This window comes from Salvelinus fontinalis, chromosome 5, assembly GCF_029448725.1.
Source record: "Salvelinus fontinalis isolate EN_2023a chromosome 5, ASM2944872v1, whole genome shotgun sequence".
Taxonomy (NCBI): Eukaryota; Metazoa; Chordata; class Actinopteri; order Salmoniformes; family Salmonidae; genus Salvelinus; species Salvelinus fontinalis.
In genome coordinates, this window is record NC_074669.1 from 11,064,784 (window position 1) to 11,078,285 (window position 13,502).

General features: G+C 42.8%; 1 protein-coding gene across 1 annotated transcript; it reads right to left on the bottom strand.

Annotated features, from left to right (window-relative positions):
- Positions 1-1,855: 1,855 nt before the first annotated feature.
- kbtbd13b (kelch repeat and BTB domain containing 13b) lies at positions 1,856-4,635 on the bottom strand. Its single transcript, XM_055921905.1, has one exon. It carries the CDS (start codon positions 4,538-4,540, stop codon positions 3,056-3,058), a length of 1,485 nt encoding a protein of 494 aa, XP_055777880.1. The 5' UTR covers positions 4,541-4,635; the 3' UTR covers positions 1,856-3,055.
- Positions 4,636-13,502: the final 8,867 nt, after the last annotated feature.

The window sequence follows — 13,502 nt, forward strand, 5'->3', positions numbered from 1 at the left end:
AAGTGGTACCGGAGCGTCAAGTCTAGGTCCAAGAGGCTTCTAAACAGCTTCTACCCCCAAGCCATAAGACTCCTGAACATCTAGTCATAGGGCTACCCAGATTTTTTGCATTGCCCCCCCCCCCCCACACGCACACTTTCCACTCTCTGTTGTCATCTATGCATAGTCACTTTAATTAACTCTACCTACATGTACATACTACCTCAACTAACAGGTGCCCCCGCACATTGACTCTGTAATGGCACCCCCCTCTCTATATTGTTATTTTTTATTACTTGTTACTTTTCTCTTATTCTTATCCGTATTTTTGGAAACTGCACTGTCGGTTAGGGGCTCGAAAGTAAGCATTTCACTGTAAGGTCTACATCTGTTGTATTCGACGCATGTGACTAATAAAATTTGATTGAATTTAATTTGTTCCTGTCCTGTTACCTGTCTGTTCCGCATTAAATGTTCAACTCCACGTACCTGCTTCTCATCTCTAGCGTCGGACCTTACAGATAGATGAAAATCTATCTCTTTAAAAGCATATCGATGAGTTAGTTAGGAAGTTAAGAATTAAAAGGGTCTTCTTCTATAGAAATAGGTCCTGCCTCTTGCTAAATAGCAGAAAGCAGATTATTCAGTCGATGTTCCTACCAGTTCTAGACTATGACAACATTATCTATATGAATGCAGCTGCCACTATATTAAAGCTGTTAGATGCAGTTTATCATGCTTTATTACGGGCAATAGGTTCAGTATGCATCCCTGCGTTCTTTACCAGAAAGTAGGCTGGCCCTCTTGATGTCAAGTAGGCCGATTCATTGCTCTCTTTTTATTGATAAAGCTCTCTTACAAAAACTTCTGCTGTACCTAACATCATTAATAACCTTTAGACGTACAAGTTACCATACCCAGTCTCAGGGATTGCTAACTCTAGAGATCCCTTTGCTCCCCTCAGAGTTAGGTAAATCTGCGTTTAGTCTTTGCACCCCATGTGTGGAAAAATCTACCACTAGATGTACTGGTGCCTCTCGGGAAGTTGAAATTGTTGATTGGGGCCCTCTTTGCTGAGGTATGTGATTGTTTCTCTTGAGTGTGTTTACCAATCTTGTATATTTGTAATACGTTGTATTTGTCAATTGTGTATTCGCAGGGCTCCCTTGTAAAAGAGACCTTATTCTCAACGGGACTCCCTGATAAAATACATGTGAAATACAAAAAAGAAAAGAATGGGAAGGTTAGTATAACAGTGATCTGGGGAACACACAGATCATGTAGTAACACGCTAATAATGTGACGCACAGAGCAGATGTTCATATGAAGGTCATGCAGAGCAATAGTCCTTTCCACACTCCAGTAGTCTGTGCATGATTTGTGTGTTTGGCTCCAGCTCTAGACTGTCGAGACGTTAGCTTGCATGCCTCTCTGCTGGCGTCTAGCAGGCAGATGGGAGGAGTGATGGAGGACGCTACATAAGGACGCTGTCCCCGCCTCACCTCTGGGATTTTAATTTTGAGTCAGGATGGACATATTTAGCATTGCTGGCTGCGGTGGCGTGTACCCAGCTGCCCACTGTGCCTATCTCTGCCTGGTATACACAGCGCTTATACTCCCACACACTCTCAGTCAGTCAATGCCAACAGGAAACCAAGGCTGCAGCCCGCTAAAAACAGAATCTTTGTGTTACGGGAAAACTAGAGTACCTCTGAATGCAGAGGAATGGGAGCTAAGAAAGAGCTTGGACATGACTGATGAGAGGGACGTTGTTGTGCATTGTGGTCAAATCCCTGACGTGGATGTATTGACTGAGACATATTTCTTGAGTCAAATTGAAAACATAATGCTCTATGCTGTAGGTTCCTTAGTCTGGATCTGGACTCTAGATGAATGATAATGGTAGATTTATTGTCACGTGAAAGAAACACAAATAACTCATATTTACAACACAACATAGCATATAACTTCATTTACCATTTCTAAATGATGGCATGTGACTTGCAATCCCTGAGTAAGTCCTACAAAACCACATGTCCTGGTCTGTTTAATAATGTTTTCTAATCAAAGTACTATTACAGCTTGCCCATGGCTGCCCTGATTCAACCGAAGTCTTTCTTTCTTTGAATCTGGCTGCCGAAAACATGGGTTTTACACCAAGCTTTAGAATAATCAATATATTTTACAATGTTCGCCTAAATTGAGTCTTGGATGCATTGTTGTCCTAACTTGACCCATGAAGGCTCTCCTCCACTTGAAAATGTGAATATCCCTTTGAACAAGGTTACGACAGGATTTTCCACTGTTATGTCTTACTGTTTATATTACAAATAAAACGTAATTGTAAAAAAAACACCCAGTGCAGACCTGTGTCCTTTTTAATTTAAAAGAGACGTATATCGCATTCCTGGATATTCAACACACAGTGATGAAAAATGTCACACATCAACTGAAGAACAAATTTACCTGTCATATAGGTCTGACACACACTTACGTATTGACCTTTTAGACCTGGCAATGATTCGCAGGGCCTCAAAGGCGGCAGGTAGCCGAGCAGTTAGAGCTTTGGGCCAGTAACCAAAAGGTTTCTAGTTTTAATCTCCAAGCCGACTAGGTGAAAAATCTGTCAACGTGCCCTTGAGTAAGGCACTTAACCCTAATTGCTAAAGGGTTTCTCTTGATAATGGCTGACCCTGGCCCCACTCTCCGAGTGTGTCTCAGGGGGAGTTGGGATATGAAAGAAAACACATTTCCAATTCACACATGCATACAAAACACACTTGTACATGTGTGAAGTAGGACAAATATAAGCAGCCACCATATTATTATTATATTTCACACTTTCAAGAAACGGTCACACAAATCCACATGAAAGGCCAAATATATCTGAATCTATCTCAGTTGTAGGTCTCTTCATTGAGGCAATGTTTAGTTTGGTTTTTCAAAGTCATACTCTGAGATTATATCCATCCCTTCGCCGGTTTGCTCAGCTGGCAATTAATTATCACCTGTAAGATCCCATCTACCTCGTCTTCTCGAGGGAATTTCTCAGATCTGATCATGGGTCTCTTTTCTCTCAACATTGTCCATATCCATCTGGGATGCCATTCAATATGGACCCTCTGCGTCCCTTGGGCAGCCTAAGAAAAAATGTCCACAAGGAGCCACTTCTTGGGAAACCCTTCATCTGGTTCCTGGGCTTCCACGTTTTCCCCTCAATAGCGTACTCCAAAGTCATGGTTCGGTTCAGCGTGTAAGCTGAGTCGCCTCTCACCACGGCTGTGAACAGGGAGCCTTTGCTATTGGAAAAGTGCCCTGGCAAGGCTGTCCACTGGCCTGTGGTGAGGTTGTAGCAGTCCATCATGCATCTCAGGAAGTCATCTTGTGGCCCGTTACGCATGACATACAGGTTATCCCGGTGAGCCACCATGGCGTGGCCATAGCTCTGATGCCTTATCAGAGTGCTGACAAGCAACCACTGGTCTATCCTGGGCAGGTATTCATAGATTTCGGTGGTCTCCATGGGCTTCCACAAGCACACAAATATCCGGCCCATGCCCTTGGTGCACGCTGCTCCGGTGACTGGTCGAGGCAAATGAGCCACAAATGACCACCTTCCAGTCGCAACTTCGTAAGTTTCCACTGATGACATGATTGTTCGCTCGTACTCGCCCCCAATGGCATAAAGACATCCATCCAGTCCCACAAGAGAGAAGTTGTACCGCAACTGTTTTGGACTGGCTATCATGGTCCACTGGTCAACCTCCACACTGTAGCAGAAGCAGGAGTCCACAGCATATTTGCGGGCACCCTGCACCTGTATCCCTCCCACGACATACAGCTTGTTGTCCAGAACGGTCAGTCCGGCCATAGAGGTACTGGCCTCTAGGGGTAGGTCTGTGAGGACCTTCCAGTTTTTCCCATCATCGTCCAGGTAGCACAAAGTCCTGTTGCCAGCGTGGATGGTTTCATCCACACCACAAGTCGAGTGGGCTCCAACTGCTACAAACGCGCTAGGAACCAGTGATTCTACATATGCAACAAGTTCTGTTGGTAAGCTTTTCCTGACTTCGACCTCTAAGTCATGGTACATGTTCCGGATAAACAGTGCAGCAGCATGGTAGAGGGTCATTAGGCCAAAGGTTGCTGCGGTGTGATACATTAGCAAACAGTTATCAGAGTCGATCAGGTCCGTGAGATGTTTGGCAAGAGGCTCAACCTGCAGGAAGGCAGCGCATTCTATGGCCTCCACGATTTCGTCAGCATCCAGGATAGGTCTCTTGCCTCGTAAAACCACCAGTGTGATCAAGAATCCTCGAGCACACAGACCCTTCAAGTGGATTTCCTCCTGCCGGCATTCTTTCATCCCCGAACGGTAGAGAGCTTGGAAATACTCGCAGCTCTTTACCAGGAAATCTCTCTCTTCTGTAAAAACGGAACCCTCCACTACTAACTTTAACTTGGCTATCCCTAAATCATGTCCTGGGACCCGATATGGCAAATCCCTTTCGCGCACTGCATTATCACAGCTGTTCCATTCCATAGCCTCATTGTTAGACATTGCGGTTGTTATTCCTCCAATTATATAATTTCGGATATTATTTCAATCACTAACTAAGTTAAACGAACAAGAGATAACAACATTTCCGAAAGACTTCTCTCTAGAACGGAACAAAACAGAAGTGGGTCTGCATATACTTGGTCTACTCCAAAGGGAAGTTCCATTCTTTTCACAGCTATGGAAATAGCACTAGCTATACATAGCGCAGGACCAGCAACAGACATCAGTTGCGTGTTGAGGTCAGAAAAGCAAACAGCATCCCACCAAAAAGGAGGTCAGGGACATCTGTTAAAAATGCAATACATCAAGAATATTGTGTTTGTTGACAACTCTGACATTCAAGGCCAAAGAAATGTCAATTTAGGTCAAATTAATTTAATCTATACTTGAGGGTTAAGTTTAATGCTATTACAGCTATCTACGGAACTCTGAATGACAGTAAGGTCAACCTTTAATTATAATGCAACTAACTGGATATGTTACTGTACGCAGCAAATAAAATATTAGACGTGTGCTACTAAGAAATAAGATGTATCACATTAACCACACCATGGAATAGTATGACCCACATTTTACCATTGTCTTGCTGATAAAAGATATATATTCAATCTCTATTGAATAAGCCTTGCCTTAGTAAATGGTAATGATTTCTAGCTCAATTTCAATCACAATGGCAACAAGCCTTTCAGATGAAACATCTCTAATAACACTTTAATGGGGCTTCTCAGATGAGGAAGCAGCCTGCTCCACTCGCATTCGTAATCAAAGGTAATTAACAAAGCCCGGAAGCGTGGAAACGGGGTAATTGTAAGGTCAAAGGTTGCCCTGAACTGCATTAAAGTCTCTTCGTGAAGTTAACCCTCAGCCCCACTTATTGAAACTCATTAGCTTCACTCACCCAGACAGCATGGCCCTTCTGGTGCCAGCCATCGTTTCCATGGAAACTGGCCTCCAAGACGTCTTCTCTGTTGTCGCACTTTGAGCTCTGACCTGTGGAGGTCACATGATCTAATCTAAGTCAAGAGTCTTCTCGTGCCTGTACTCCTGTGCAATGCACCACCACGTGGATGCACTCAAGGCTTAAATCCATTCACATGGTCATCATAATGTATGACTATCAGTCATGTTGACGAAATTAAGTGCTGTTGAAAGTTTGAGTTTAGTCACTCATAGCGATTAAACCATGTGCTAATGTACTGCATTTCACAGCTGTAAGACTTACATAAATATATACACATCTATACAGTATTTATACATATATACAGAGTCACACAGTATTCAGGAAACATCAATTCATATCTTGAAGGAGACTATGATTATCACCCTGTGAAACTATCATGAAGCACCACAACATTCGAACTATCAACATTATTGAGACAAGATGTAACTAGCAACATGGGGAGACACACTCAGAGGTGATTTAAGTCATATACTTCTCACAGTGCTGTATATTGTTCACTTCCTAGTCTACAGATGTTGTAACACTCCCATTAGACCTCAACACAAACAACTAGGTGAGGGCGGTAGTGAGGAAGAGTCAGCTGACCACTGTCAGACAAAGATGATGAGGGCGGGAGTAAGGAAGAATAAGCTGAGCACTGTCAGCCAATCATTTAATGTGATGAGTCACAGTGAAGCAGACTAATGAGGCAGAAGTCACATGACCTCAATGTTTTTGTTTTGACAACCGTCCTCCCCCTCCCGCACCCCAACACCACCACTACAACGCACACACACACACAATTTCACAGTTTTAAAAGTAATTGGTATCAGACTGGATTGCTGTTGTGTTGTAATGCCATTTTGTAAGACTATTATGAAAGCTGGGTCTCACACACAAGCTCCAGGGACTCTCATAACCAGATTGTTCTGCACCAACTGAACGAGGCATTACATGAAGTGTTGGCTATTGTATGCATTTTCAAATTATATAAAGTTTATGAAATGAATTTCACAAGCGTCTGTGCCTACTGGGTGTTTGCAGGTGCAGGCATGCATTGAATTCCAAAGAGTAAACGTAGGCAAAGGAATTTGAGTCCTCTCAAAGTCCAAAAGGTGCCAGAGCATGATAAAGTAGAATCACATAGTGGAGATGTTTCCTCGTTTAGTCCATCCCTTTCAATCCCAAAACACAGATCATCCATGAAATCAAAGGTATATTTTTAACCATGTTAAGAAGCTCTATACTGTTTGTTTACAATTGCTTTATTTACAAACATTGGAGTAAGACAAGCTTATATTTGGGGTTCTGATGGGGCACGACAATTGAAATAAGCTCATGAGGCATTTATAAGTCATATTCTTCAAGAATCAATGGGTATATATCATTAACTAAAAATAAAAAACATTTATATAGCATCTGCAGACTACCCCTTTAATACACATACATATATACACATCTATACAGTATTTACACATATATACAGAGTCATATACTATTCAGGAAACATCAATTCATATCTTGAAGGAGACTATGATTATCACCCTGTGAAACTATCATGAAGCACCACAACATTCGAACTATCAACATTATTGAGACAAGATGTAACTAGCAACATAGGGAGACACACTCAGAGGTGATTTAAGTCATATACTTCTCACAGTGCTGTATATTGTTCACTTCCTAGTCTACAGATGTTGTAACACTCCCATTAGACCTCAACACAAACAACTAGGTGAGGGCGGTAGTGAGGAAGAGTCAGCTGACCACTGTCAGCCAACCAGTTAAGATGAAGAGTTAAGGTGAAGACTTAACTGTAACACTCCCATTAGACCTCAACACAAACAACTAGGTGAGGGCGGTAGTGAGGAAGAATCAGCTGACCACTGTCAGCCAACCAGTTAAGATGAAGAGTTAAGGTGAAGACTTAACTGTAACACTCCCATTAGACCTCAACACAAACAACTAGGTGAGGGCGGTAATGAGGCAGAAGTCACATGACCTCAATGTTTTTGTTTTGACAACCGTCCTCCCCCTCCCGCACCCCAACACCACCACGCTCTCACACAAACACACACACTTTCACAGTTTTAAAAGTAATTGGTATCAGACTGGATTGCTGTTGTGTTGTAGTGCCATTTTGTAAGACTATTATGAAAGCTGGGTCTCACACACAAGCTCCAGGGACTCTCATAACCAGATTTTTCTGCACCAACTGAACGAGGCATTACATGAAGTGTAAGCTACCGTGTGAATGTTCAAATAATAAAAGGTTTATGAAATGAGTTTCACATGGCCGGCTCTAGCCTTTTGGGGCCCCTAAGCAAGATTTGGTTGGCCCCTTCCCACCCCACACCTTGGGGCAAAACATTTTTTTAAGTACATTTCCTGCAATTGTACACATTTTGCCATGGGGCGTAGAGAAAATGTTGCAGTTTAAAGCAAGTTTACAGCAATTCTACAAATTCTGCCATGACTTATGCCATGTTAACATGATATCTGAGTGAAAATGACTAACAAAATCAATGGGGGCCCCCTGGAGATCAGGTCCCTGGGCACATGACCTCCGTGCCCGGTCAGTTTTCGGCCATGATTACTACATGTTTAGATAACTGGCTAGACTAACTACCAATCTAAACATTGTTAGCTGACATGGCTAATTGAGTGACTGTCAATGACTGACATAACAAGAGAAAAACTGCTGAATGCACAACCAAATTTCGAAATTGCACCTAGTGTACTCTACTATTCTTACTCAAAATAGTAAGTTGAGAACCCGATTAAGTCCCCCCCCCCCCCCCCAAAAAAAAGCCGGCCCTGGAGTTTCATAAGGATTTGTGCCTAACGGGTGTTTGCTGCGCAGGCAAGCATTGCATTCTAAAGAGTAAACGTAGGCAAAGGAATTTGAGTCCTCTCAAAGTCCAAAAGGTGCCAGAGCATGATAAAGTAGAATCACGTAGTGGAGATATTTTCCCGTTTAGTCTGACCCTTTCAATCACAAAACTCTCACACTGTGACGAAGTATGTCATGTGTTGTGGCTCCTTTCATTACCTGTGCCCTTGGCTGGAACAACAGAGCGTAACAGGACCCACTGATTATAATCCCTGCAAATGCATATAAGTTCTAGCAGAGAGCTCTTCCGTCCTCTGATATAACAGAGGTGCGAAGTGTCTTTAGCTTTTCATTATTGCTCTTCCTCAACCACGGAAACTACAGTCAAGCTTTGTTGGATTGAATTTTGATAGCGGTTGTGGTGTAGAGAAATCATAATCTAGGCCTACTATCATAACTTTCATTCAAAACATAGAGTGGAGAACAGAGTGGACTCCATTCATGGACGTCTAAGGAGGAGCGAACAGTGCAGGGATGACTTTCCCTCCAAAGGTCAGGGAGAAACTCTATCACATCAGGACGGGTTAAGGGCTTATTTATGATGTATCGTGTAGCCCTGTTACACCTCAAATGTTGATAGGAACACATTAACCCCCCCATGAATTACGCACTTGGAAGGTGAGTCTGACACCTAGGAATTTGGATGACAGAATGATAACTTGCCAGTGGTGAAACGCTGACACTGTTTGGTCACCAACCATCCCTGTCCAGGCCCTTAGTCAGCAGCAGCACACAGGCTATCAAATAAAATCACATTTTATTTGTCACATGCGCTGAATACAACAGGTGTAGAACTTACATTGAAATGCTTACTTACAAGCCCTTAACCAACAATGCAGTTCAAGAAATAGAGTTAAGAAAATATTTACAAAATAAACTAAAGTTAAAAAAATCTAATCAGATCAAAATGTAACACAAAAAAATTACATAACAATAACGAGGATATATACAGGGGGTACCGGTACGGAGTCAATGTGCGGGGGTACATGTTAGTCGATGTCATTTCTAGTGACTATGCACAGATAATAAACAGTGAATAGCAGCAGTGTAAAAACAAAGGGGGTCAATGTAAATAGTCCTGGTGGCCATTTGATTACCTGTTCAGCAGTCTTATCGCTTGGGGGCAGAAGATGTTAAAGAGCCTTTTGGTCCTAGACTTAGCTCTCCGGTACCGCTTGCCGTGTGGTAGCAGAGATAACAGTCTATGACTTGGGTGACTGGAGACTTTGACAATTTTTGGGGCCTTCCTCTGACACCGCCAAGTATATAGGTCTTGGATGTCAGGAATATGGGACCCAGTGATGTACTGGGCCTTACGCACTACCCTCTGTAGTGCGTAGGGTCAGATGCCGAGCAGTTGCCATACCAGGCGGTGATGAAACCGGTCAGGATGCTCTCGATGGCGCAGCTGTAGAACTTTTTGAGGATCTGGGGACCCATGTCAAATCTTTTCAGTCTCCTGAGGGGGAAAAGGTGTTGTCGTGCCCTCTTCACGACTGTCTTGGTGTGTTTGGACCATGATAGTTCATTGGTGATGTGGACACCAAGGAACTTGAAACTCTCGACCCGCTCCACTTCAGCCCCGTCGTTGTTCATGAGGGCCTGTTCGGCCCTCCTTTTCCTGTAGTCCACAATCAGCTCCTTTGTCTTGCTCACATTGAGGGAGAGGTTGTTGTCCTGGCAAGGATCCAGTTGCAGAGGAAGGTGTTTAGTCCCAGGGTCCTTCGCTTAGTGATGAGCTTTATGGGCACTCTAGTTTTGAACGCTGAGCTGTAGTCAATGAACAGCATTCTCACATAGGTGTTCCTTTTGTCCAGGTGGGAAAGGGCAGTGTGGAGTGCGATTGAGATTGCGACATAGTTAATAAGGAGTTGCTGATGTATTAGCATGACCTATTGTGATCAATAATGTATACAATGTTGTTTTCAACTCTAGTCTGTGGATTAAACCCTATTTAAAGCTGTATCCCACATTTGTTACAATTGATGTCAGAGGTGGGATTATGCCACAGCCAGGCCAAAGTTGTTTAGCAATGTTGCTTCTTAACTCAGTACTCAAGGACCCTGATAACAGGTGCACAGCCTTTGGCACAGTCAGTCGGGTGTTGGGTTGTCAAGCGTGATGTCGTGGCTCCCACTCTTGGCTTGCCCAAAAATGTGATACAATATCTCTGGAAAGTGTCATTTGTAAGCATGACAAATTAGTCCGAATTGATTCTATGTATTATGTAACAAACAACAAATAAATTAAAAGTCTTTCATTTTTATAGCTTTTACTATTTTGGCACAACAGGTTCTTTAGGGGCCATTTTTAGAGAAGATAGATCCACTCTGAGGGTGACCTCCCTGGACTGTAAATAAAGGGCTTGAGTGGAATTGGGGGGCAGGTGGTCGAGGGGTGGGGGAGACGGGCAAGTCACAAGTCACTGACGCACAGAGAGGTCACAGAGGGCACAACCGCAATAGGAGTAGAGTGGTGGTGGTGTTGGAAGTGGGTAGGGGGTGGGGGGTGGGGTTGGAAATGGATGTAGTGTCACAGGTGCAATGGTAGAGGGGGGGTTACTGCCAGATTGATCTGATGTAATATTAGACTTTGTGTATGTGTGCGCGCATGTGTGTGTGTTACGATTGTGACGGTCATGGAATTTTGGATGACGGTTATTGGTCAGCCAAATGACCGCTGTCACTGTAATAACCGCACAAATAGCAACAAAAATGTAATGTTTTAAGACAGCACATGTTCTCTTCCGCTACTGTAGAGTCCATGTTACAGCAGAAACGTCCATGTTACAGAATTTTCTAATATGTGGTTTTAACAGGGTATTAAGTGCATTGGGGTATACAATTATGTCTGAGTGTGTGAGAAAGAGAGAGTAAAAGCAAAGTACAGAATGATTACCCACCATGTAATTTCCCCAGCACACCTTAAATATTAGCTAGATCATTTCAATCAAGGTCATTGTCAATGCACGTGCATCACTAGCTCTATGGAGCACCAGTTCCAGGTGCATTATGAACCTGAGCTACCTAAGACCTAATTGAGCAACGTCAGTGCCAGGGCCAATGGAAGGAGGCCTGCTGGCATTGTAAGCGATCCACTCTGCATTTCAGAGAGAGAGAGAGAGAGAGAGAGAGAGAGAGAGAGAGAGAGAGAGAGAGAGAGAGAGAGAGAGAGAGAGAGAGAGAGAGAGAGGGCAGTAAGGTGAATGACCTGTAATGATATCATACTTACTTAGAGCAGGCCTCCATATTCTGGTCACTATTTGGCAGGGCTTAGTGGAAGATCCACTCATGGAAGGCAGCTGTCAGGCAGCAGGTGTGTGGCAACATTGGTCTGTAGTGGATATTTCTGAGTCCTGATTCAAGTATACTTGTCACTCAAACAACAAAAGTGAAGTTTACATTCTAATTTTCACACAAGCATACCACCTAGAATGCATGACTAATATATTGCTTAATTATATGATTGCTTCATGGTGTGATTGCTTCGTGGTGTGATATATTCAGGGAATGATTGCTTCATGGTATGATTGATTGAATATTAAATCACATGATAAAAACAGACAATTGAAATGCCTTGTGTTCAAGAGCATGGTGAGTGCAAACAGTAAATGGAGTGTTGAGTGTATGTCAGTGTCAGCCAATTGCATGTGTGTATGATTTCTCACCCAACAAACAACAATAAAACAGGTGTGTGTGTGTGTGTGTGTGAGTTCAATGACAGACTACAAAGGAGAGTTGACAAATCAACATATCCACTGAGGGGCGTGTGGTCAACAACCAATCAAAAACCAAGGGTGGGAACATACTCCACCAACAGAAGAGCAGTGTGTGTCAGTGGTCTCTTCTGTGGATTATTTTAAGGGCACTGAGTTTGGCACTGACAATATTTCAGTCATATATTAATATATTGTTAGCTGTTGATAGCTCTAGAATTATCCCCTAGAAGTGACCTATAGTACATATGTGCACAGTGCCTTTTACAAGGTCTTAAAGTACTTTGCATTGTATGGGGGCGGATTATCCCATCCACTACAGCAGCCATTTTGTAAAAGGAAGGAGTAGGTAGACGTTGCCCCGAAATGGCCATCCAGGGTGAGATATTTTCGTATCACCCTCATGGTTAAGGTTTGGTTTTGAGATTGAGTATATCTGATCCTAGATCTGTAGTTAGGGGCAACTTGGGGTAATCAGATCAGATGTCCATGATACTATAAGTGGCAGGTTGGGCACTCAGCCAGTATACCAGGGTAAACACTGTTGTGAAAGTGGGACCTAGTGAGCACTTGGTGTAACATCTGCTGTTTTTGTTGTTGTTGTTGTTGTCTTTGTCATTTCCATTGTATTTCATCTTATCTATAGATAAATATCTCATAGGCAGCCGGTGGCACCTTAATTGGGGAGGAGGGGCTCATAGTAACGGAATCAATGGAATGGTATCGAAAACATCAAACACATTGTTTCCATCTGTTTGATACCGTTCCATTCAGTCCATTCCAGACATTATTATGAGCCGTCCTCCCCTCAGCAGCTTTCTGTGAGATATAGATTGATAGAGAATACAGTAATTCCTTGAGGGTGAGCTACTTCCTCTCCTGATCAATTCCTATGGTAAATGTTGTCATGTTTATTTATAAACTGACAGCTTGATAGGCAATGTGAAGTTGACAGCTTTCACCATGGTGGTGTCACTTTTGTATCCCAATGGGATGGGGGAGGAGGAGAGGCATGGGGTTTGGTGTTCCTCCTCCTCTCACCCCCACAAATATCCTTGATTTCCCCCTTAATAACGACATCTAAATGTAGTCTGGCTAACAACTAACTCTCGAAGTCCTCCAGTGTGTCACAGCACTTCCTGCTCTGTGAGCCACGCGGGTCGCGTCAGCCAGGCTAATCTACATGTACATCACCATTTTGATATTTCCTTTGATTAAAGTTGGAGTCACATTTGTGACATCAAATTTAAAAAGGAAATTAACTTAAATAGGGATCAGGCAATTAAATAAATGTTAATAAAAACACCTTTTATTACTTTGCATTAGTACTCATCAGGAAAGTGAAGAAAACAAATAATTTAAAAAAATGTATCACGACTGTATAATATATCATTAATTAATATAATGTATTTGA